Source organism: Oryzias latipes, chromosome 19 (assembly GCF_053564925.1).
Source record: "Oryzias latipes strain Hd-rR chromosome 19, Olatipes_Hd-rR_3.1".
In the NCBI taxonomy this organism is placed as follows: domain Eukaryota; kingdom Metazoa; phylum Chordata; class Actinopteri; order Beloniformes; family Adrianichthyidae; genus Oryzias; species Oryzias latipes.
In genome coordinates this window covers 8,598,967-8,622,228 of record NC_136255.1, presented here as the reverse complement: position 1 = coordinate 8,622,228, position 23,262 = coordinate 8,598,967, and the positions used below count along the sequence as shown (strand labels likewise).

The following is a 23,262-nucleotide window of genomic DNA, read 5'->3' as shown; positions in this document are numbered from 1 at the left end:
GAGCACCAGCACCTCCCAACCCAGGAAAACAAGCGAGTTCTCACGAGCTGACATAGACCGGTGAGAACAGCCCCTTCCAGGAAGAGTCTGCGCCTCCCCGAGGCTGAAACAAAAACACACTTTCTCCATGGAACTAGCGGTGATCGGCAAAAAGCTTTCATTTTTTATGCACATCCAGTTTGGATGTTGTTTGTTTTCGTAGTCGAAAAGCAGACATGCTGACAAGGCCGTCTCTAGGTTGACATCTTAAAATGGGTGGCACTGACATAGAGCGAAAGCCGATGCCTCAAAGATCGAGTTGTCTTACTTCCGAGTTGGAAAAGAGCTAAAGAAAATAACTAATATTCAATTTAAAAAAAAGGGTTCTTTAAACGATACTTTACTCTATGATACTCTATGATACTTTGTATCATAGATGGATATTGTTTACTATAAAAGGCTTAAGATTAGCATAGTTTAGGTCCTTTAAAATAACATAGTCTTGCCTAAGTGTTATTTGCGGTACAGAGACCGTTTTTGCTGCAAAATGAGAAGGAAATCTAACATTGTAAATTAATGTTAAGTCGGAGCGTTAGATTTTCTCTTTCATTCTTAAAATTTTTAATCACTTTGTGCGGACAAAAACAGAAATTATCTTTAAAAACAATAACGTTTGACTTTTTAATTTAAAAAGATATTCTTTTATCTTTCTTTGTTTTTTTGTATCAACCAGGAACTCTGGACCCTGGCCTCTTCTAGAATGAAATGAATGAGTAATCTAATGAGAGCCAATGAAATGTGATTTTTGTAAAAGCGCAGGCGGCAGTTTATTATCCAGAAGATGGAGTCAAAATTTCATAATATAGAATCAGATGTGGAATATTTTAGATAAGCAGCTGTCATTATGTTGTTATTATTATTATTATTGTAGCATTATTGGTGATCTATTACCAGGATGGTCAGTCATTGATCCTTCAGAACCTCAGAGGAAATTCAAAATTAACAGGAAAATAGAAGGACAAACTGAAAAAGACTCAAACATCTGTCACTTACACTTCTAATATCCATAAACAACAGCGTGGATAGAGTACATGCGCACTGACGCGGAGCATTTCTGCTTTCAGGAAAACATAACGGTCGCTTGAGGTTGCGCACGCGCGGCGCACACGAACCCTTACCGAGGTTTCTTAGGGGGTCGATGGCCGTCGTCTCGGACTTCCCGGCGTCTTTCCTCCTGGCTCCCAGCATGGCGCGTGATCGTCGAAGACAGGAGCGCAGACGAGGAGACCGCTATGTGCGACAACCTTTATCCTGCGAGAGGCTCCAGGAGCGCGCCCGCCCATTCCTAAGTCTGATGACGTCACAGAGCAGGGATTGAAAAAATAAAAGAAAAAAGCTGTGTTGGTACGTCATTGCACACGAGCGAGTTCCGCAGTTTTTTTTTTATGTTTGTTTGTTTTTGTTGCTTTTGATAATTTTAGCAAGACTTATTTATGTTTCACGCGCAAATGAATTTTCTTTGACCACCTGCATGGAAATATTCAAAAGCTGTTCTCCATCCGCCATCTAGTAAATCTTTAATCGCTTCAAGGGTCACTTTAGATATTAGGCTGGCTATTCAAGGTTTAATATTTTACATTTCTGCAAATAAAATAAAGAAAATAATTTAAAAAAAACTTTTATTCTGCCAGAAACCACTAATGCTGCATGTTTAATACGTGCAGCTTTACATCAGCTGAAACAAAAGTGGATAATGGAGCACCCAGAGCCATCACCCATCTGCTAAACTGAGCCCCATAGGAAAGAAGTACAGCTGATCCTCTGAGAACTGCTGTTGATCTGGAAGGACTGAGATCTTTGAAGCCTTTTAGTCTTTTGCTTTTTTACCTATAGAAATTACCCAAAAAATGTGAGGTAACAATTTGCATTTATCATGACTGGTTACATTCACCTGCATTGATTGGGTAAAGACTACTTGAAGTATTATACCCAGTGCAACCCAATACACGCTCTTGTCAGAAGTCAGAACTCTGGTGTCCAGTGGGAACCATCTCCAGAGCACTGAATTCACTTCATCTCCCAGCAACCCCAGCATGCACTTCCTGGATGCCAAACACCTGACTCTCATACACTCGATCACTCACAGTTTGAGTATCGCACTTAGCCACGCTTAGTGTGAAGTATTCTTTGTGCTACTGTGCCTCCTTTACTCAGTGTTATATTTTGGCCTGATCTTCTGCCCCGACTGCCCTGGATCCTGACAACCCTGCCTCTCCTCTGATGATCTTATGCATGTAATCAACCCCTGCCTGCCTGACCCTGATTTAGGTTTGTGGACTTATAGTTGAGCTAATAAACCTGCTGCATTTGGATCCGACCGTCTGCCTGTTCTTGTAATAGGTTTACTGTCGAATAATATTTTCACAGACCGGTCGGAATGGGCCAAAGTTGGCATTTAATAGTTTATTAGCTTATGGGTTCTGAAAAACCTGTTTTTCAAATTAAAACCCCCCACGAGAAATTTAGTTCTAAACAAATCTGAAAACATTAGCAGGTTTATTTTTGCAGTTGTTTTAGTTATGCAAGTTGTTTCTGATTTGTGAAAATTCAATAAAAGGGACATTACAGTTTTTTTTATTATATAGAATGTCATTATAACATTGAGAACTCAACCAATCCTCAGTTCATCTTTCAGAGCAAAAAAAGTTTTCATAATTTGTTTTTATATAAATCCTGATTCATTGTGTATTTATATTTAACAGAAGAATGTTTTCTGTGCTAAATGTTCTTAACTGCCTGCCTAATTCACCCTTAATATCCCTTTTACAAGTTTCTTCAGATCAGAAACCAGAACCTACTGGTAGCCCGGGGTCTGGTGGGAGATGGAACCCTGAGTTCTCTGGCAAGATCATGACCCGGGGATCCCATCACATCTGAGCCTGGGGTGTTGGTGTCCTTGTGGTGCGGGTTCTGGACCTTGCCCTCAAGCACCGGGCCTTTCCAAAAATTTCAACAGTGGATGAGTAAGCCTAGGTGGGCAATATTTACAACACTATTCGGGGACCCCCACTTCATTTGGGTGTCCTCATCCTGGGCAGCCCCTGCCTCGCTCTCTCCTATATCTCCTGCGGGGTGGGCAGGTGGTGTCCTGAAGTGTGGGGCGGGTCTCCCCTGGGGGCCCTGGCTCGTTCCTAGGGTTGGGGGGACGCTCAGAACTCCTGGGTGGTGGTGGGGGTTCATCTGGGGCTGGCTGGGCTGGAGCTTGCACTCTCTTTGCTCCTGTGCCTCCCTGCTCTCTGGCATTGGGGGCCCCTGTGGCGGTCCTGCTGGCCCTGGTCTGGGTGGCTGACGTGAAAGCTGAGCAGGGAGATTTCATCTATTTGCTATACCATCAGAGGCTCCTGGCTATCGCTGCTGCTTTGGATGTCTTGATGTGGGGATGACCGGACATGCTCCCTCTTTTTTTACATTCAATCATCCACCTGAGCAGAAAATTCACACTCACCTGGGTTCAGGTGTCGGCTCACCTTTGCACAAATAATATGCAAGACTGAATTAAATGCTTTACATGTGTTGGTTTGTATGCGTAACTATGTGCTTGTGAACTGCAGTTGTAATGTGTATATGCTGACGTGTTTATATGTGAAGATATTTGGAGCCAACAGGTGTGTTTGTTACATTCAAATTGTTACTTGCTGCTTTATGATTCTTACCCCACCTCTCTAATGTCCCTTTCTCTTTTTTCCTATTCTTCTTTTCTGTCCGGTCCAACAAAATAAGGATACACACATAATCAATTGAAATAAAGTTTAGCCCAGATTACAGAAGGGGTTAATTCACATATACACCTTGTGTGTCAAAGGATTCATAACTCCCTGTGACAGTTGAATATGTCCAACACAAGAGGCCTTCAGCTCTTATCTGTTTGCTCAGCTGTTGGAGAGGACGAGTTAAAAAAACATGATAGAAAAAAAACATTATAGACATAGCATACTAGATTAATTAAATATGTGATGATCAACTAAAGTCATGTAGAGCTTGATTTATTGCTTGAAAAGAAGTGGGAAGAAGTGAGTTTATATAATCCCACCCTTACTGAGTTAATTCAGTTTATAGTTTTGCAAAGTTTTCGAAATCCGGTTCTGATCAGATTCTTTTCAAGTAACAAAATCAAGTGCTTATTGATAAGTGATTATCTTCAGAAAAGATTCATTTACGGTTTCAGTAAACAGTAACGGGAATCACACACCATGTAACAGATTTGTAGTGCTCGTTGATTATAAGCAGATTACAATTTCATATTGATCTAGATATCATTGCTACACATTGCAGATCAAGTTATCAAGTAATTCAATCGAGTGCTTATTGATTATTCTCAGGAAGAGTCCTTACATCTTTTCAGTAAACATCAATGATTCACACTTTAGGTAACTACCTAAATAACACTTTAGGTAGTCTGCAATTACACGCACATCCACCCGTGCTGGATTTGTCTCCTGGATCTCCATAACACAGTGCTGAGAAGCCGAGCCCCCACAAGAATGGCAGAGCTCTCCTAAAAGGGGACATAGATGAGAGATGCTCCAACCAGACAAGTGCAGACAAAAGATAACATGATGTCATCACTCTTGCGCAGAGTGTTTGTTGAAATTGCACGAAATTTGTTGAAAATGTTCAGCTGTGTGGTAGAAAATTAGCTTTGTAGTTAACACTGGCACTTTTACAAAAATGTTCATGATACATGATCAATGTCCCTGTTCAAATAAATATTAAATACATAAATAGATACGGTAGCAGAGAGCACTCAAGTGCAGTTCCATCTTCTTCAGTTCCCATCACTGCTGAAGTGCTTTATGGCAACAGGAAAGTTGTGGAGTCAACTAAAAGTTCTATGTAGTGCAGACTTGGGCTTAGTCCAATGTAGATCTGATAACGTTGAGATGTTGTTTGAAGTTAATAATAACAAATACAACCTTTCCCACATGGCAGCAAAAGGGTAGGTAAATTAGGGTTTTCATCAAATCGCTGAGGACACTGTTGGACATTGACTGGTCACCACCAACACCAAGACAGCCTACCAGAGGGAGATCAGGAATCTGGAGAATAAATTCCAAAGAGAAAGTGTCATGTCAACACGAGAAAAAATGTTCACAGTGGACTTCTACACAAATCAAGTCAGGAACCACCTAAAGGAGCCAAGTGGAGAGAGAGAGTTTTGAGAGTCTCATTTGTTTACATCAGACAAGACCTATAGGTCTTTTAACATGATCACTATGGTAACAAGAGCCTAATAGCATCCATTCCAGACTTTAGTCCCCCCCCCCCCCCCCCCCCCCCCCAGAAGTTTTATCCCTGCTAACAGTTGAACTATAAGACGGGGCTGGGGAATGTAGGCAACAATATATATATCTATATATATATATATAGATATATAAATTCTGCACAAGCAATTAATGAACTATGAGATTGTTTTGATATTGTCTCTGAATAAACAATAAACTATTTTTTAATTGTATATATATTTTTTCTAGCAAATTCTAATTCTAAAATAAAACTTAGGAAAACTGAGGATCTTTCGGACAGTTTGATTGACAGCAGTTTAAAAGGAGAATTACTCAGAAATGCAAAAAAGAAATTAATTTTTTCTTTTACATTTGTTCTCTTTCATAAGAAAAATGCCACACGTACATGTCAAAAACTCAACACATGCTTTTCATCGGAGGGGGACTTTAAAAGATCTAGTCCCTTTTGTTTTGTTCTTCAACAATGACTTAGATCAAAATATTGTCTTAAACATATTGACCTTTAAAAAATTTGATGACACTTTTTTCTTGACTTTTGGTTAAACTAAAAATCACTGGCTGTGTTTATATTATTTATTTATTGATTGACTGATACATTTTATTTTATTTGTTTAGTCTAGAAATGGCTTTGTGTATTTATTTGGCTTTCAGTTGTAGTGATAGTCCAGCTGATGTATTGTATGTGTGAAAAATAATTTAGTATTTGGGAAAAACTGTTACTGCAGCTTTAAATCCTCTCGTGGGCGTGGTTATCTACCTGTCATGTGACCTGACACGGAAATGGCTGCTGTGCACGACGCACAGTAGGTTAGCTCCGCTCGGTTCTGTTCGGGGTCAATGGACGGGTTTGTGGAGGTTGCAGAGGCTGACCTTTGACCTGTTACAGGGAGGCGCGCGTGTCAGACTAGGCGCGCTGTAAGGGTTTAACTAAGAACGGACTCTCAGTGAGGTAAGCGAGGCCCGAGTACACTTTACAGTAGATCGAGGGTTGTTCGGAATCGGTGGATCCCCACTATATGAGCCATAATGTGACCTCAAAAACATTACGGATCGATTCACCTGATCACAGAGTGACGTAAGTGAAGACGTCACTGCTGTCCTTGTAATCTTCGGGCTCGGTGTCCACGAGAATAATAATGATACCCACACTTTTGTGTGAACATGAATTAAACAAAGCGGTGTTTAATTAAGATAGAAAACACCTAAACCCGCACGTTCTTGTGTGAGAAAGTCCTTACCTGGTTTCTCCTGCAGGAATCCACCATAAAACAGATTCTGAAGACCAAACTCACAGCTGATCGTGACCGCCAGCTGCCTCAGTTTATCAGAAAATGTCCAGATGATTTCTAAGACAAAGTTGAATTTTCTGGAAGGTGTGTCCCCCTTACATTTGGATCATTCTTCCAGGTAAAAAGAATCAAACCAACAGTCAAACAAAGTAGGGGTAGGGTGATGGTATTGGACTGTTTAGCTCCTTCCTTGCTCCCGTTTAGAAAAACATGCATTCTGCTGCCTAGCAAATACTCTGAAGAACGAACTCCTCCATCCTCAAGGTGATGAAGATTTGAGTTCTGTAGGAAAACAATCAGCAACAGCAGGCCCACCCATGAAGAACAAAATGAGGACTTAAGAGTCAAAGTCCCTGTCTGGATTGGGAAAGCTGTAACCTTCAAAAGGAGCTTCATGTTGGATGAAGTACTCCAGAACCGTGGAAGACCGTCACTCATCATTTCCTCACACAGAGTCATGCTGGCTTTTCCCGACAAAAGAAACGGCTTCCTTTAGAAACACAGAGCTTTGCTCATTCGTTTGATCCTTGTCTGTTAAGAATACATTGATTTGAAACAATTCAGTGCTTGAGGAGAGCATTGTGGACCAATTTAGCTATTTAGAAGAGATTAAATTGTCAAATTATTCAACTTGCCAAAAATAAATGATGTCAAACGCAGGCAGGTCTGATTCCTCTGAGCTGGGTTTGTTTTGCTGTAGGGCTGCACGATATGAGGAAAAGTCAACATTGTGATGACGATATAACTTGCGATAAATGAACAAATAGTAAAACAACCAAAAACATTTCCATTTCACTGAAACAGTTTAATTTAAATAAGAGTCAACACAAAGAGTACAACTTAAATTGTACTCTAAATGACCCTAGTTTACATAGGAGTCGGGCATCTAACATAAAAGGGCTCCATCCATTTTGTCAACAACATGAAGTGCTGTATAAAGGGATTTATTTGATTTTGTAAATACTTCAAGCTGCCATAAGATTGTTTTAGCGCATTTAAGGTAACCATTTATTGCAATTTTTGTTGACTTTTGTGATATGCCTATTGCACAGCTTGATATTGCGATCACAATAAATTTGCGATTTATTGTGCAGGCCTATTTTGCAGAGTTTAGAGACCAGAGTGCCCCCCCCCCACAAAAAAAAAAGCATTGTGGGGTCCAAACTGCATCTGTGTGGTTCCTCCATTCAGTCTACTAAAAACCAGTCTAAATGTGCCTACACAGGACAGTTTTCTGATTATTTCAGCTTAAACTTTCCTGTTAAAGGGCCTATAGCAGGGGTCACTAACTAGCGGACTGCGGTCCGGATCCGGACCCAGACGCTGGATCATGCGGACCTGGACCCGGATCCGAACTTGACGCAAAACCAATACAATGGGCACCTCTATTTTAAATGGAGCAGCTCTTGTTGTCGTTGCAACCAACAAATTCTCACTCACAACTTGTCATAGATGGGTTAAAAAGTAACGCGGAGGGGGCCTGGGAAATACCTCCATATATAACAAGCTGGGAGGGAGAATGTGTTGGTCTTGACAATAAAGGAGTTGGCCTTAGTGATCGAGGAGACCCACATATGACCCTGATATGCGAGTTACACAACCCATGTGATACCACACAGCCAATCAAATCTGCATTCCAGACGGTGATGGTACGCCGGCCTGGGAGATGTAAAGGTATTTGGAATTGAAAGGCGGTAGACAGATACGAAAGAAAAAAAAAAGGATAAAGAGAGGTGACGAGAAGCTGAGGGAAAGGCGAGTTACCCGAAGAAAGTGAAGTTAAGACGAGAGAAAGAGGAAAAGACGAGGGAGTTGAAGAAAGTGAGGCGGAAACGAGTGTGAGGAAAAGAGTGAACCGGAGAAAGGTGGGGGGAAAATCTCCCTTTCTAAAAAAAGAAAAGTGGATAGTGAAAATCAATCCTTTAATCCTGAGTGGACAGAGTCCTTTCTGTTCATACTTCCCACTCAGAGTCCGAAACTATGAAGTGATATTTATGTCACCACATTGCAACAGAATCTAGACCAGGGCTTGGCAACCTTTACCACTCAAAGATCCTTTTGGATCAGTTTCCCACAGAAAGTAAAACACAGGGAGCTGAAACTGGGAAATCCAGTGTTTCCAGTGAATGGCATAATTTCATCCCTTTTTAAAATTTCGGGAAGAGATGTTTGTATTTTTGTTCCCTCTGTCATTTAATGGGTTCCGATGTGAACTATTCCCCAAGAGGCCACAAAACTAGCAAAAATGTTGTAATTAACTAGCAGTTATTCTGCTCTGAATAGATTTTTGTCAACAAACAACTTTTTTTCTCATCTGGATCAGGATGTTTTTGGGCAAAAGCTCCGTGTTTATTCTGGAATGTCTTGCCATGCGGTGAAAACAAACTAATCTGCCCAGGTACCATTAAATGTAGTTTTCTTCAGGAACTTCAATTTTCTCAAAATTCTCCATCGTTGTCCTACCTGGGTCGGAACAACGTTGGGAATTACACGCCGGACGGAGTCGTGGCGGTGACACGGGTTGATCGTCACAATGAACTTTACTTAGAAAATGTCTACATTTAGATTCTTATTTTTCTTATTTTTTTTTTTTTACTAATACACAGCCCATTAGTTTTTTTTGCTGTATATTAAAATTATTTTTATGAACCTTTCCTGTTTACTGCTTGCCGATCGTAGTCGTCAGCACAGGGGAGCCGCTCCAGGGATGAGCAGCTCGCCTGCTTCCGACCCGCTCCTGGTTCAGACCTGCCCACTATAATACAACAGCTGGTCAACAGACGACCCGGAGAGATTCTGTATGATGAGGCTATTATTCATTTCTCATTCAACATGTACTGTCTTTTTAGAAGAACTTTCCATCCCCTAGCCAGCTACCCCTGGCTGCAGTTTGCAGACCGAGGCTAGCTCAATGGGGGCGAACAAAACAGTTCTTATCTCGTATAAATATATCTCATATTTCTCACTAGACTAGAAAATGCAATTCGCTTCTTTTTTTCCCCTCTGCGTTTCCCGCTTCTGCTCAGTGGATAAACACACCACCCTCCTCTTCCTCCGCAGGTTCACAATGATCTGGATGTCGTTTATGTTATGAATAAACTCTGGAGATGGTCGCAGTCGCAGGCGAATCTAAGCATCATTGTATGACCTAAACGCTCGATTGTGGATACAGCAGATACAAGTGATGTCTGTGTTTGTGTGCGTGTGTGTATGTGTGTGTGTGTGTGCCTGCTTGTTGCCTTGTATATTTTAAGTTCTTCATTGTTTTCACATATGTAAAGTTTGCTGAACTGCATCTGTCGGTATTTGCTTGTTTTGTTGTGTGTTGAGGACCCCCTTGAAAACGAGATGACACATCTCAAGGGGCTTATCCTTCAAGCTAATAAATGGAAATTGAACTGATGGTATGATGACCGAATCGCTTTGCGGTTTAAACCGAACTGCAAGAGGCGACTTCTTCCTGGGAACCGTTTTTTTTAAACTGTCCTTTACTCTTTCTGACCTTTTTTCTCTTTAAGTCGCGCATATTTGGTCAAAATGTGTTTGAGCCGAGCGGACAGCAGAATGCGAATGGAATAAAACAAGAAAACTAAAAGAGATAAAGCAGCTTAGTGGCCTTGTAGTTAGTGTACGCCCTGTAACTGAAAGGTCGTGAGTTCAAACCCAGGCCAAGTCATACCAAAGACTTTAAAAATGGGACCCAATGCCTCCCTGCTTGACACCCAGCATTAGGTGTTGGTTTTCCGAGCGCGGCTGTGTCTGCAGCTCACCGCACCATTACGCATTTGACTCAGGAGATGGGTCAAATGCGACCTTTGCACACCCTAGGTGTGTGACAGATAGTGTGACTTTATCAACAAAACACAAAATCTTACAGAGATGAGTGACAATGGAAAGAGAAGCAAATATCCGGAACCACTTCACTTTAATTGAAAATGTGAAAAGACAATTTAAAGTCTGCAAAAAACGATTCCATCTTGAACCGGCTCTACAACCAACCTGCACCTGAGAACTGAGACAATCTTCTTCTAAACAGAGCAGATCATTGCTGACTGAAGAAACCAGATCAGGTTGCCGACCCCTAATCTAGACCAATCAGCAGGTTGATTGATGGCAGATATGCCACGCTAAACGGAAACTTATGAACTCAAAATCAAAGATTGGTAGAAAGCTAGATGAGACACAACGCATGTGAAAACATTTTTTTGCAAACGCAAAAATAGTTTTGAAAGCAAAATAAAAGTAAAAAAAAAACTTTTTTAAGGAACATTTTTGTGTTGCATATGTAAAAATATTTTTTGAAAGCCAATAGAAAAGTTTTTTAAAAGCAAAAAGTTTTTTTGAAAGCAAATATTTAATCCTTTCATTTGCTATTTAGAAAGTTTGTTTGCAATGCGGTGGCGTAAATATCACTTCATAGGAAACCAGTGTGTCTCATATGCTCTAAAACCACTGTACTCATTAAAAGTGCAAATGTCAAACGACACTGAAACAAAGCTTAAAACATTTGAAGATAGGTTGGTATTCATAAGCCAGGTATTACACCCCTTGAGACCAGTACAAGAGAGAAGACATGTAGCTGGTTGTTAAAGAAATGTTAAAAAAGAGGGGACTAGACCAGAAACAAAGGGATTCAGTTTTAACATATGGAGTTCCTGCTATGATAGAGAGAAAGAAGCTGTAGCAAGACTAAAAGAGGACAATCCTGAGGACTTGACCAGAGTTTCTTTCTATAGAAATGTTCCTGAAATCATGTGTTGATGTTTGCTTCAGCTTTATGAACTGGAGGATTCTGAAGTGGAGCCAAATTTCATCCGATGCCCACTGTGTTGTCATTCTTCTCTCTGTTGCAGTTTACGTGCTCCGTCAGCCCCGCCGGCCCTATCTCATCGAAACTCAGGTGTCATGCCGGTCCTGGCCATGGCGGAACCTGCAGTGGATCATCACAAACGCTTTCAGACTGCTGTTGACATCATTCACAACCTCCCCAAGAATGGTAAGTGATGGCCGTCGAGAATGTTCTCCTCAGAGACATGCAGGAAGGTCCTGAATGGTGACGGTGGAGCAGTGGACCTCCATCTTCATCGGAATTCATTTTGTGAGCGGTCATTAGTGTTATCCTAAAATAATCCTTGGTAGAAGCTGCTCTTTGTAACTTCCGTCCAGCAGATGTGGTCAACTGGACTGTCCCAAAAAACATTTTCATCTTTGTAACAGCTTGTTCACTTTTCATCATATCCTGTTAATGAAAGGTGTCTAATCAAACCATAAGTGCTGACGATATTTAGGTCATGAATTTATACCACAAAAATATCCCTTTCTGTGTTATGCTAATGTGAAGGTTTGAAATCCTACCTAGTAGAGGTACAAGTATCAAACTTGTTTTGGTTGGCTATCAGAATGGCGGGTCTCTGCCCGCTCCTGTCAGTCTCTTTAAGTCCTGTGCCTTCATTTTGGAGGAGTGTGTTCTGACTTTAAAACGTTGAGGTGGTGAATGGATGTAGTAAGACAGGGTTCAGAAATTGATCCCTGACAGTCAGCTGAAGAGTAGCTCTGCAGTGCACCTGAAACTCACTTGCACAGATCCTGCTTCTACAACACCCAGCCAGAGTGATGGGGTGGTCCTAACCCAGAACAATCTTCTAATAACAAGCCCAGACCTCAGTCACTTGCTAAATCAAAACACCAAATATTTTTTTTGAAAAAGGACTAATATATGTCACCCTTCTGCGGAATCAAAAAAAGCTATTACTCTTCACTTTGAAGTCCAAATAAACCAAATTAAGATGTTGGACACCAGGTAAGTTATTTGACAGTCCGATATAAACAAGAAACATAACTTAAGGGTCAATAAACAACAACAAAATGGATAAAACAAAGAATATATATGGATCGATTCCTCTATGTCAAGTATTGGCTAATGTAATTTTGTAAAAGAAATTGAATAAAGGAAAATAAATCAGTTTTAGTTATGATCCAATATAGAAATGAAAATAAAACCAATGACAGTTTAGGATAGATAATTTAAAACCATAGAGCTCTTGATTTCCTCAGATTAACCAACTCCAAACAAAAGAACATCAATAGTACTTTTTCCAAACCGGGGCTCAAGATGCCCAAAACAGTGGTAAGAAGAATCAATTACAGTTTTATATCTTTACATTTGCTGCCTGAAATGTGGTAAAAGGCTGAAAAGTTCAAGGAGGCTGAAAACTTTGGCAAGGCACTGTGTAATTACAGTCGGGCACAAACAGCAACTGTTAATTTCTCCTTTATGATCAATCTTTAAATATATCTGTGAATTAAAAAGGACGCCATCTATATATCACTACCAAATCCAAGTCCCTGATTAGTCAAAGTTCAACTAGTTTGACTTTCAGCATGTGTTCAATGTTCAAACGTTTGTACGTAGAACCTGAAAATGGACTTAAAAGTGCATAGCAACACATGAATAAAAAAGCCATTTACGCGTGTTTATATAGACTTTTCATAAGAAGTGGTTGCATGAGTTCCAGAGGCCAGTATCAACATAAATCACATAATGATTGTTTGTGTGTTTCAGGTTCCTATCGGCCCTCTTACGAGGTGATGCTTCGGTTCTACAGTCTGTACAAGCAAGCAGTGTTTGGACCATGTCATGTTCCCCGTCCCTCCTTCTGGGATCCAGTGGGTCGATACAAATGGTTTGCAAATTTTAATTTCTTCCGTAGAAATTCAGTTTGGAGTGGCCGTGTGTCGACTTTACATGTTGTATAGTAAGCTTGATGTAACATAACGGAGTGAAAGCGGAGGACTCAGGGTGATATCTACAATGATCTGTTAGAGAGGCATGATCAAACTCTATGTGTGTGTGTGCGCGCAAATGTGTGTTTTTTCATGTTAGGGATGCCTGGAGCCGCCTGGGAGAGATGAGTCGAGATGCAGCCATGTCGGCGTATGTGGAGGAGATGAAGAAAGTAGCTCAGGAGGTCTGAGTCACACGTGCTGATGTGAACACTCATTCATCATGCCAGGGTTTCAACCACATTTAAGTTTATGACATTCGCCATCTTTGAGAAACTCCATTAAAACAAAGGACAAAGTTTTTCTAAAACAAATCTCCATTCTTTTAGTGCAGCAAGAAACTTCTGTCTTACCTATTTTTCCCCCCTTATTTACTCTATTGACATTGGTAATTCATAGTATTACAATTCAATTTCTATTGAATTGCTGGTAATGTCAAGCAACCTCACAGTTAATATTCCTGAATTTGATGCAAGGGTTTCAAATGTTGCAGTACCTTAAAAGACAACTAGTGGCTTGTTGTAGAAGGAGCAATTTCCAATTGAATCCTTTGGATAGACAGTATCAGGAGACCTTCTTAAAATACGGATTTATCCCAATGGGAGATTCCGACACCAAGCCCACTCTGCATAATATGCTGCGACCGGCTCTTTAATGAGGCAATGATGCCCTCAAAACTGCTTCGCCATTTGGAGACCAAGCACCCCGCATTAAAAGACAAGCCTTTTGAGTATTTTGAAAGAAAAAAGCATGAACAAGAAGAAGGACTTTCGGATTTTTCATGCACTTTGTATTTGCGGTTTATCTTATTTTGAAGGCATGTTTCAATGTTATCATAGCGACCAGAGAGTTTTGCGGGGAGAGAGGACGCTACTCATGTCATAATTCGTGATTATTGTTATGTTTAGAAGATACCACCTTTTTCATGCAGGTCATATCATATTATTTTGTTGTATTGTAGTGGCGGTCACGAGCACGTAGGGTCTGCTGTCGGAGCTGCCAGCTCAGGGAATTGTGTGATATAATCCCTTATGCCTGCTTTGGTCAAAATAGGGTTGAGCACAGTGTTTGTTTGTTTTTTGCCTACGTGTCCTTTCATCTGGCAGTGATGATGTTTCACTCTTAGTTATTTCTTCCTGTTGTGTTTACTTCTGTTTTGCACCATGAGTGTGGAAAGGAGAGAGGATGATGACACCTGTGTGTCAAGCGTGTCAATATAAAAGCTTAGAGTTTATTTTATGATGTTACTCTGTCTCCTTCATTGTAGCGGTGCAACAGTATTTATCTGCCACATCTCAAAGGCTGGTTAGTGAAACCTTTGCCGCAAAAAAGGTTGGGGTACGCTGACTTAGTGCACTTCAACCGGCTTATGAACCCCATGCATCCCACCGGTCCTCCCAGGGCACTGTCAATTCTTGGAGAACGATCTGCTTGGAGGCTTCTGAGATGAGCAGCATATCTGGTCTCAGGATTCTAGTGGTGATGGTTTTTGGAAATTTCGGTTGCTTTCCAAGGTCATTTTTTAACTCCCAGTCTTGTGCTGTATATGAGAACTGGACTGAGTGACGCCTCCCTTCGCATTCCAAATAGGAAGTACAGTGCCTTGCGAAACTATTCGGCCCCTTTGAACTTTTCAATCTTTTGACAGATTTCAAGCTGCAATCATAAAGATATAAAACATATTTTTTTGTGAATAATTAACAATAAGTGGGACACAATTATGAAGTGGAATTACATCTTTTGGATATTTCAAGCTTTTTTAACAAATAAAAAAACAGAAAAACTGGGCGTGCAAAATTATTCAGCCCCCTTAAGTTAATACTTTGTGCCGCCACCTTTTGCTGTGATTACAGCTGTAAATCTCTTGGAGTATGTCTCTATCAGTTTTTCACATTGAGAGACTGACATTTTTGCCCATTCCTCCTTGCAAACAACTCAAGCTCAGTAAGATTAGATGGAGAGTGTTTGTGAACAGCAGTTTTCAGTTCTTTCCACAGATTCTCTATTCGATTCAGGTCTTGACTTTGACTTGGCCATTCTAAGACCTGGATATGTTTATTTGTGAACCAATCCATTGTAGACTTTGCTGTATGTTTTGGATCATTGTTTTATTGGAAGACAAATCCCCGCTCCAATCTCCGGTCTTTTGCAGACTACATCAGGTCTTCTTCCAGAGTGGTTTTACGTACATTTGTTTCCATCTTCCCACCAATTTTAACCATCCTCCCTGTCCCTGCTGAGTAAAAGCAGGCCCAAACCATGATGCTGCCACCACTATGTTTGACAGTGGGGATGGTATGTTCAGGGTGATTAGCTGTGTTGCTTTTACACCAAACATAACGTTTTGCATTATTGCCAAAAAGTTCGCTTTTGGTTTCATCTGACCAGAGCACCTTCTTCCACATGTTCGGTGTGCCTCCCAGGTGGCTTGTGGCAAACTATAAACAACACTTTTTATGAATATCTTTAAGAAATTGCTGTCTTTTTGCCACTCTTCCATAAAGGCCAGATTTGTGCAGTATACGACTGATTGTTGTCCTATGAACAGACTCTCCCACCTCAGCTGTAGATCTTTGCAGTTCATGCAGAGTTATCATGGGCCTCTTGGCTGCATCTCTGATCAGTCTTCTCCTTGTTTGAGCAGAAAGTTTAGACGGACGGCCAGGTCTTTGTAGATTTGCAGTGGTCTTATATTCCTTCCATTTCAATATTATCTCTTCCACGGTGCTGCTTGAGATGTGTAAATCTTGGAAAATCTTTTTGTATCCAAATCTGGCTTTAAACTTCTCCACAACAGTATCTCGGACCTGCCTGGTGTGTTCCTTGTTCCTCATGATGCTCTCTGCGCTTTATACGGACCTCTGAGACTTGATTACATACAGGTGGATTCTATTTATCATCATTAGTCATTTAGGTCAACACTGGATCATTCCAAAATCCTCACTCAACATCTGGAGAGAGTTTGCTGCACTGAAAGTAAAGGGGCTGAATAATTTTGCGCGCCCAATATTTCAGTTTTTTTATTTGTTAAAATAAAAGTTTAAAATATCCAACAAATTTCATTCCACTTCATGATTGTGTCCCACATGTTGTTAATTCCTTATGAAAAATTACAGTTTTATATCTTTATGCTTGAAGCCTGAAATGTGTCAAAAGTTTGAAAAGTTCAAGGTGGCCGAATACTTTCGCAAGGCACTGTACCCGCTGGTCTCAGAAAGCCTAAATCCCATAGACCTTTAATGAGAAATAAATACCTATTACTCAGTTATTCTATTTGTCAGATTATATTTTTGCTCTGATACCTTTTTATAACATGTTCTTGTTAATCCTAACTTTTTAAATGATATTTTTTTTATGCCTCAATAAAAGTAGGTGGTCTCACATCCAACGTTCAAAATGTGATTCTCTCGTTCTGAGTGTGGACTGTGGGTGTAGACTTCAAACAAGCTCACTCCTGATTGGTGAGAGTCATTGCCATAGAAAACTCAGATCAACTTGGACCAATCACTGCTTACTGACAACTTCTGGCTCCAACATGGCAACATCCTTATTGCAAAAAAATAGCAACCGAATTGACTTCATTTTGTTGAAACCGGAAGCAAGTTATGAATAATGGACACATTGTAAGCGCTTTGAGCGTCTGGAAAAGCAAAGATAAATCATATCTATTATTATTATTATTTTCTGTGGGTGACGTCACACTCAATCGTTACAGTTCCAATATACAGTAGGGCTGCACTATATGAGGAAAACCTGCGATATGCGATATTAGAGATTAATATTGCGATAACGTTATAATTTGGGGTATATAAACAAATAGCAATATAAACAAAAACATCATTCTGATTTCATTGCAACTGTTTAAAAATTATACTCCAAATGACCCTCGTCGACATAGGTGACAAACATCTAACATAATAGGCTTCCACCTGATTGGTCAACAACGTGAAGGCGTCGATCCGATTGGTCAAATGCATAAAGTGATTTATTTGATCCGTTAAATGCCTCAAGCTTGCCATAAAATTGTTTGAACACATTTAAGGTTTACGATTTATTGCGATTTTTGCCGTCCTTTGCGATATGGATATTGCAGAGCTGGATATTGCGATAACTATAAATTTGTGGTATATTGTGCAGGCCTAATATACAGTCAATAACAGCAAACCTGCCCCCCCTTCTCCTCATCATTGCTGAAAGCTCTCTTTTTACATGCTCTCCCGCTAGCCTACAACCCCTTACACAACCAACCTAATATTAGCGCTGAAGGCGAGCATTGTTTCAAGCTTTATATGTCCTCCATCATCAGAAAAATAACATGAGAACATATTAAAAACACCAAGAACATAATTATCATTGGAGTGGGTCTTTAAGACAAAGTTATGGATTTACAGTCAAATGGAAAATACTTACTTTTTTTTAATTTACCATTCCTATCCTTGAGCTCTACCAAGTGTCACAAACCCACTGAATACATCTTTAAAAGCCCAACAGACATCCATCAAATACAAATTTTGGTCAGTATTTGATGCAGATTTGTTTTTCTCTTCAGGTCATTGACACAATGCCGATGAATGAGACCGCAGCATCATTCTTCCACTACTTTAAGCCTCTCTACCAAGTGATTGATGACATGCCAAGGCCTCCAAGATCTCTGTTTTCATTCAGGGGAGGTCAGTGAGTGCACACTTTTGGATTTCTAGACTCATTTTACTATGACTAAGACTGCAGAATAAAATCTCAAAAGTTCCATCCAGTCAGTGCAATCTTGACAGAACATCTTCTAGAAAAAAAGTTTCTCCTTTATCACATTTAATAATAATAATTTTACTTTAAAATGATCACATTTACAGCTCTGAGCTCATTGATCTGAATACACCCTTAAAGGATAATTTACCAATAGAAAATGTCTGTTCATTCTCCTTCCATCAAAAGTAAGTCAATAAGTGGAGACGGTAATGAACCATAGCACAATGCTGGATTATCATCTCTGATGTCACCCAGAGGATACTAAGGCTATAGGAATGTTTACATATGTACAAATACAAAAGTATTTACACATATCAACAGGGACCTAAGTTAGTAAAACCGTCTGCATAATATGAAGGGAAGAAGATGTTCGAATTTGTGCAAGTCTCATTCGTCCACTGAAGGTTCATACCAAACCCTGACAGCAGACCCTCTTAAGCACAACGTAAAATCGCATGTCCGATGACCGCTGAGCTACATCCGAGGATGTTAAGATAAGAGGGGTGTTCATATGCCACCACGTTGCACACAAAACTTTCTAAGTTGCAAGTGAAAATATTAAATCTTTGCTTTTCAATAATTTTTTATTCTGCTTTGATAATTTTTTTTTGCTTTCAAAAACTTTTTTTTTTGCGTTCAAAAATGTTTTTTGCGTTTGCAAAACACATTTTTTTGCAAGCGTTGTCAAATGTCGCTTTTGTCCTATCTTTGATTTTGCTGACCACTTTGAGCGCGACTTAGGGTGATTTGACTGCCACTGCCAGCGCCAAAAAGTTTTCGCATGCGTTGTGTGTCATCTCACTTTTTTCCTATGTTTGATTTAGCTGAGTTAAGTTTCAGTTTGACATAACCAAGCTGCCATCACACAGCTGCTGATTTGTCCAGATTCTAACCAATCAATGTGTTTAAAATGTCTGGGTTCAGATGAACAGCAATAATAAGCAAAAGAATGATGGCTCACCAGAGGAACCTCAATGTATTTAACAGAAGAAGCATTTTTAACTTTTATGTTTATTTTCACAGTGTCTTGTGTTTTAGAACTCGTGAGCGTTTGTCCAAAGTTAAAAAAAAGTTAGTCATAAAAAAGGCTTTTTTCTCTTAATATTTCAACATTTATTGATTAAATAAAACAAAAGTTCAGATACAAATCTTAAAAAGTTTAACTTCTTCCGGCTGGATGGAGTCGGAGCTCGGACGTTTTTTGTTTTTTTGCTGCAGACGTTTTAAACTCTACACAGACATGAATTAATACTAAACTCTGTTTTATTTTAGCTGCTTTGCTGCTCATTCTGGGTTTTACTCTGAGACAAACGGGCCAGAGTGGTTGAAAACAGCAGAACCCCATACGAACAGAACCGACACAAAGTCCAAAGTCAATGTCTGCCCCCGAGTACCGTCAATATGAAATAGAGACACCTGATTGGTTAGAATCTGGACCAATCAGCAGCTGTTTGATGGCAGCTTGTCACATCAAACCGAAACTTAACTTAGCAAAGATAGGAAAAAAGTGAGATGACACACAATGCATGCGAATTTCTTTTTGGCGATGCCAGTGGCAGTCATATCACGCTAAAGGCCCATTCACACCGGGACGAATTTCGCCGGCGATTTTCGCCGACGTTTAACACCTTGTGACTAAACAAAGGGCACCAATGAGAGTGTGCACACCGACGCGAAAAAACGGCACGCGTCAAAGCGTCCAAAAAAAAAACGCCTCGGGTTCGTTTTTTTTTTTTTTGACGCCTCGCGTCGAAATTTATTCGACCAATGAGAATGGCGCTTTTGCACACGTGTCTGGAGCTTCTGAAGTTACAGTAAAACATAACTTGGGGGCCCTCAAACACAAAACTGCCTTGCTGAGCACACATACCAGCGAAGAAGATAGACGCCAAGTAGCGTCTACACTGCCGCGAAGAAATAATGACGGACATTCTAAAATATCCCCGAACCAAGCACCAGTTGCTCCAACTGGTGCTTGAAATATTCATGTTTTCTTTGTATTATTCTGACAAGCGCGTAAATACTTGCTCTCTTCTTCTGAGTGAAAAGCGACTTTAAGAAGCTTAAAGTTGCGCAGCGCCACCTTGTGTACAGGAGTATTTCTGTTTACATTAAGCGCCATCTAATGTCAGGGAATGAAATTGCATGTTCGCTCGGCTCATCGTCAGCGAAAATCGCCTGGGTGTGAACACAAAAACGGGGCGAAAAACGCTGGCGAATAACGCCTGGCGAATATTCGTCCCGGTGTGTACGGGCCTTTAGTCGTGCTCAAAGTAGTCAGCAAAATCAAAGATAAGACAAAAGCAAGATTTGACACAACGCACGTAAAAAAATGTGTTTTCAAACGCAAAAAACGTTTTTGAAAGCAAAAAAAAAATTTTTGAGCAAAAAACGTAGGAAGTTTTGCGTTCAACTTAGAAGGTTTTGTGTGCAACATGGTGGTAGAAATATCACTCCATACAGGCGAAATTGATTAATTTAGCTAAAACCTGGCACAACACATCTTTTCACATTCCATTTGATCAATGGTCTTTTGTGCAAAGTACCTTTTTTTTAAATAAATAAACTCTTAAAGCCGCTCATGTTTGAAATGGTCGCTGACAGTCACAGCATTTCGCAGATGACTTTATCAGATTACTTTTACAATTGAGGGCAAGCTGGGATTAGATGTCACACCCAAGGAAACAATGAGTCGAGCCTGGGATTTGTACTCTTATTCAACCAACAGGCTGCTTTGAGCTGCTGTCCTGAATATCTGACAACACACAAGGCAATGCCTCCCAAACCCTCCATCCAGCCCCACTGATGTCAAACAGATGAGGATTAAAGTTTTCCGGTAAAACTATGGAGAACCCAGAGAACTCCACCCCCAGTACCTCTTTAAGCATCTCCAAAAGAGTTGTGGGCACCTAGGATATTCGGCACATGAGGGGTTGTCACAAAGCTTTGGTCCACTAGGGAAGTGTTCCTTTTCTGGCTGCAAGCTGGGAGGTACCTCCCCACTTTTGGCAGGGAAGGGTATAGTTGATGAAGGCCTCCCAGCTGGGCTCCTCCTTACTGACTCACATGCGCCACTCTGAAATCTGTCAGGACCAGAGTCATTCCATAGGTCTTGACTCCGTATATGCTCAGAACCATAAGAGTCTGGGTTTCTGCAGCTTTGACTTTGCTTTTGAGGAGTTTTTGGGGCTGCAGTCCTCAGGTTTGCAGTTTCATTTGCATCCCAGCTCTAACTCTTGGCTATGTTTGCAGGTCCTGATGGCAGTCCTGATGATCCAGCAGAGATGGAAGCTTCCAGTGGGACTGGCTCCAGCGAGAATGGCCCTGCTGAAGTTGTGGAGCTCACAGCCACGAGGGCGAACGGTATGAAGCCGAACAGATTCGGGTGGTCAGGAAAAAAAGCTTTGTAGTCATTCCTAAGCAGCAGTACCCATGGTCCACAACTGGAACTGAATCTGAGGCAGGTCCAAGGACTCAGCCGGACTTAAGGTCCAACTGAACACCTTTTACAGGGTCGGGACTTATCTGGTGTTTGCAAATACAGAAAATAATAGAAATAACATAAATGAACAGATTGCATCTGCACACAGAGGAAGGGGGGGGTAAATCGCTGATATAAAAAACTGATCAGTAGGGTAACTGATGTAACAAAAAAAATATGGCGAAACACACTGGTCGTGAGGGAACTACATGTGTTGGATGAGCTCCTGGTTGCTATTTTCTTTTCCTATGTCCCCATATGTGAAGCAGGGTCTGTTTCCTTGCAGACGTGAAGGGGACTGAGGGATTCACACTGACCAGCGACTCTGAGAGTGAGGTCTTCTGTGACTCTGTGGATACAGTGGAGCAGCTGTACGGCACCAAGGTTTGTCTTGCGGCTGTCTCATTGAATATATATGTGAACTCGACCTAGTGAGTGTGATGTCACCCATCATTTTATTCGGCTCAACTAAAATTAAGTCAATTGAGTCGCCATTCATCCTAATTCTTTGGGATGAATTAGAGTGCGTACTAGGGATGGGTACCGAGCCCATTGAACAAGCCCCAGGGCAAAATTTTTCAAGACCGCAGTATCGGTAAGATCTGACCTCAACGGCTCTGCTATCGGTACTGGAGAAATCTAATTTTTTTGTGTCCCACAAAATATAAACTTAATCTGCCATATTTAACCCAACAAGTCAGTCAATTGTCCATTAGTTAATGATGATATTAATTTTGCTATTTTCGCTGAACAGGAGAGGAATGTCTGGCAATTTGTCTGCAGGGGGGGGTAGCTGTTGTTCAGACAGCATGCATCGCGCCTAAAAAAATTAAATCTGTGGCTATCGTGTCAACCTGCTGCTATGACCGCATTTTGCGCTCTCAGTATAGAACATACTGGAGGGGCGCAGGAAAAAACGACGCGCTGCTGCAGAGGATATGAACAGGTGAACAGGTAGAGAGGAAAAGCAGGTAGAGAGGCGGGGGAGGGGCTTTGGCTTCAAACTGCCAGAGAGATGGAAAAACACGGGCGTCAGATGAAGACGCAGCTTTCACTGTGGGAGTTGAAGCAGAGACTTTCTCTGGGATGATTTTATGAACTCAAACATTTATTTAATTTGTTTTATAATTGCATCATGACAGCAATGTGTCAAAATATTGCTGTTTATTTTTCTTTAACTTCTTTTTTCATGTATTTTACTTCTCAAGTTGGAAAAATTTATAAAGTATAATGTTTTGTTAAAAAAAACGTTGCATAATGAGGAAATAAAACACTTTGTTATTAATTTGTTATTTATTTATAAAACATGCTTCATAGGTTAATTGGCAACTCTAAATTGTCCATAGGTGTGAGTGTGAGAGTGAATGGGTGTGTGATTGAGGACATTCTACCCTGCGACAGACTGGCGACCTGTCCAGGGCGTCCCCTGCCTTCGCCCACAAGTGGCCGGGATAGGCTCCAGCAACCTCTTTACCCCAAAAGGGACTAAACGGAATAGAAAAAAAAAATGAATGAATTTATTTTTTGTCCTCAAAAAGTATCGATAAGAGTATAGTTACAATACCAGATCGATAAGCAGTATCAATGAGAGTAGTAGTAACGTTAATAATAATAATAATAATAATGGATTGGATTTATCTGCGCTTTTCAAGACACTCAAAGCGCTTACAGTCTGTCCATT

General features: G+C 40.6%; 2 protein-coding genes across 7 annotated transcripts in view; one reads left to right on the top strand and one right to left on the bottom strand.

The window, feature by feature from the left end:
- The window catches only part of LOC101173208 (1-phosphatidylinositol 4,5-bisphosphate phosphodiesterase delta-3-A), a 32,675-nt gene extending 31,379 nt beyond the window's left edge, over positions 1–1,296 (bottom strand). Inside the window, exon 1 of the mRNA XM_004086845.4 lies at positions 1,158–1,296. Coding sequence (XP_004086893.1) covers positions 1,158–1,227 — 70 coding nt within the window. The 5' untranslated portion in view covers positions 1,228–1,296. The remainder of the gene's footprint in view (positions 1–1,157) is intronic.
- The window catches only part of acbd4 (acyl-CoA binding domain containing 4), a 26,979-nt gene continuing 4,960 nt past the window's right edge, over positions 1,244–23,262 (top strand). For 2 of the 6 annotated variants that reach the window (XM_078937762.1, XM_078937761.1), the window contains exons 1-8: positions 1,244–1,383; positions 2,810–3,012; positions 11,425–11,567; positions 13,134–13,254; positions 13,455–13,539; positions 17,904–18,024; positions 21,353–21,463; positions 21,868–21,965. In XM_078937762.1, coding sequence (XP_078793888.1) covers positions 2,999–3,012; positions 11,425–11,567; positions 13,134–13,254; positions 13,455–13,539; positions 17,904–18,024; positions 21,353–21,463; positions 21,868–21,965 — 693 coding nt within the window. In that variant the 5' untranslated portion in view covers positions 1,244–1,383; positions 2,810–2,998. The other 4 variants (XM_078937763.1, XM_011473526.3, XM_020702025.3 and 1 more) reach the window with 3 other exon arrangements.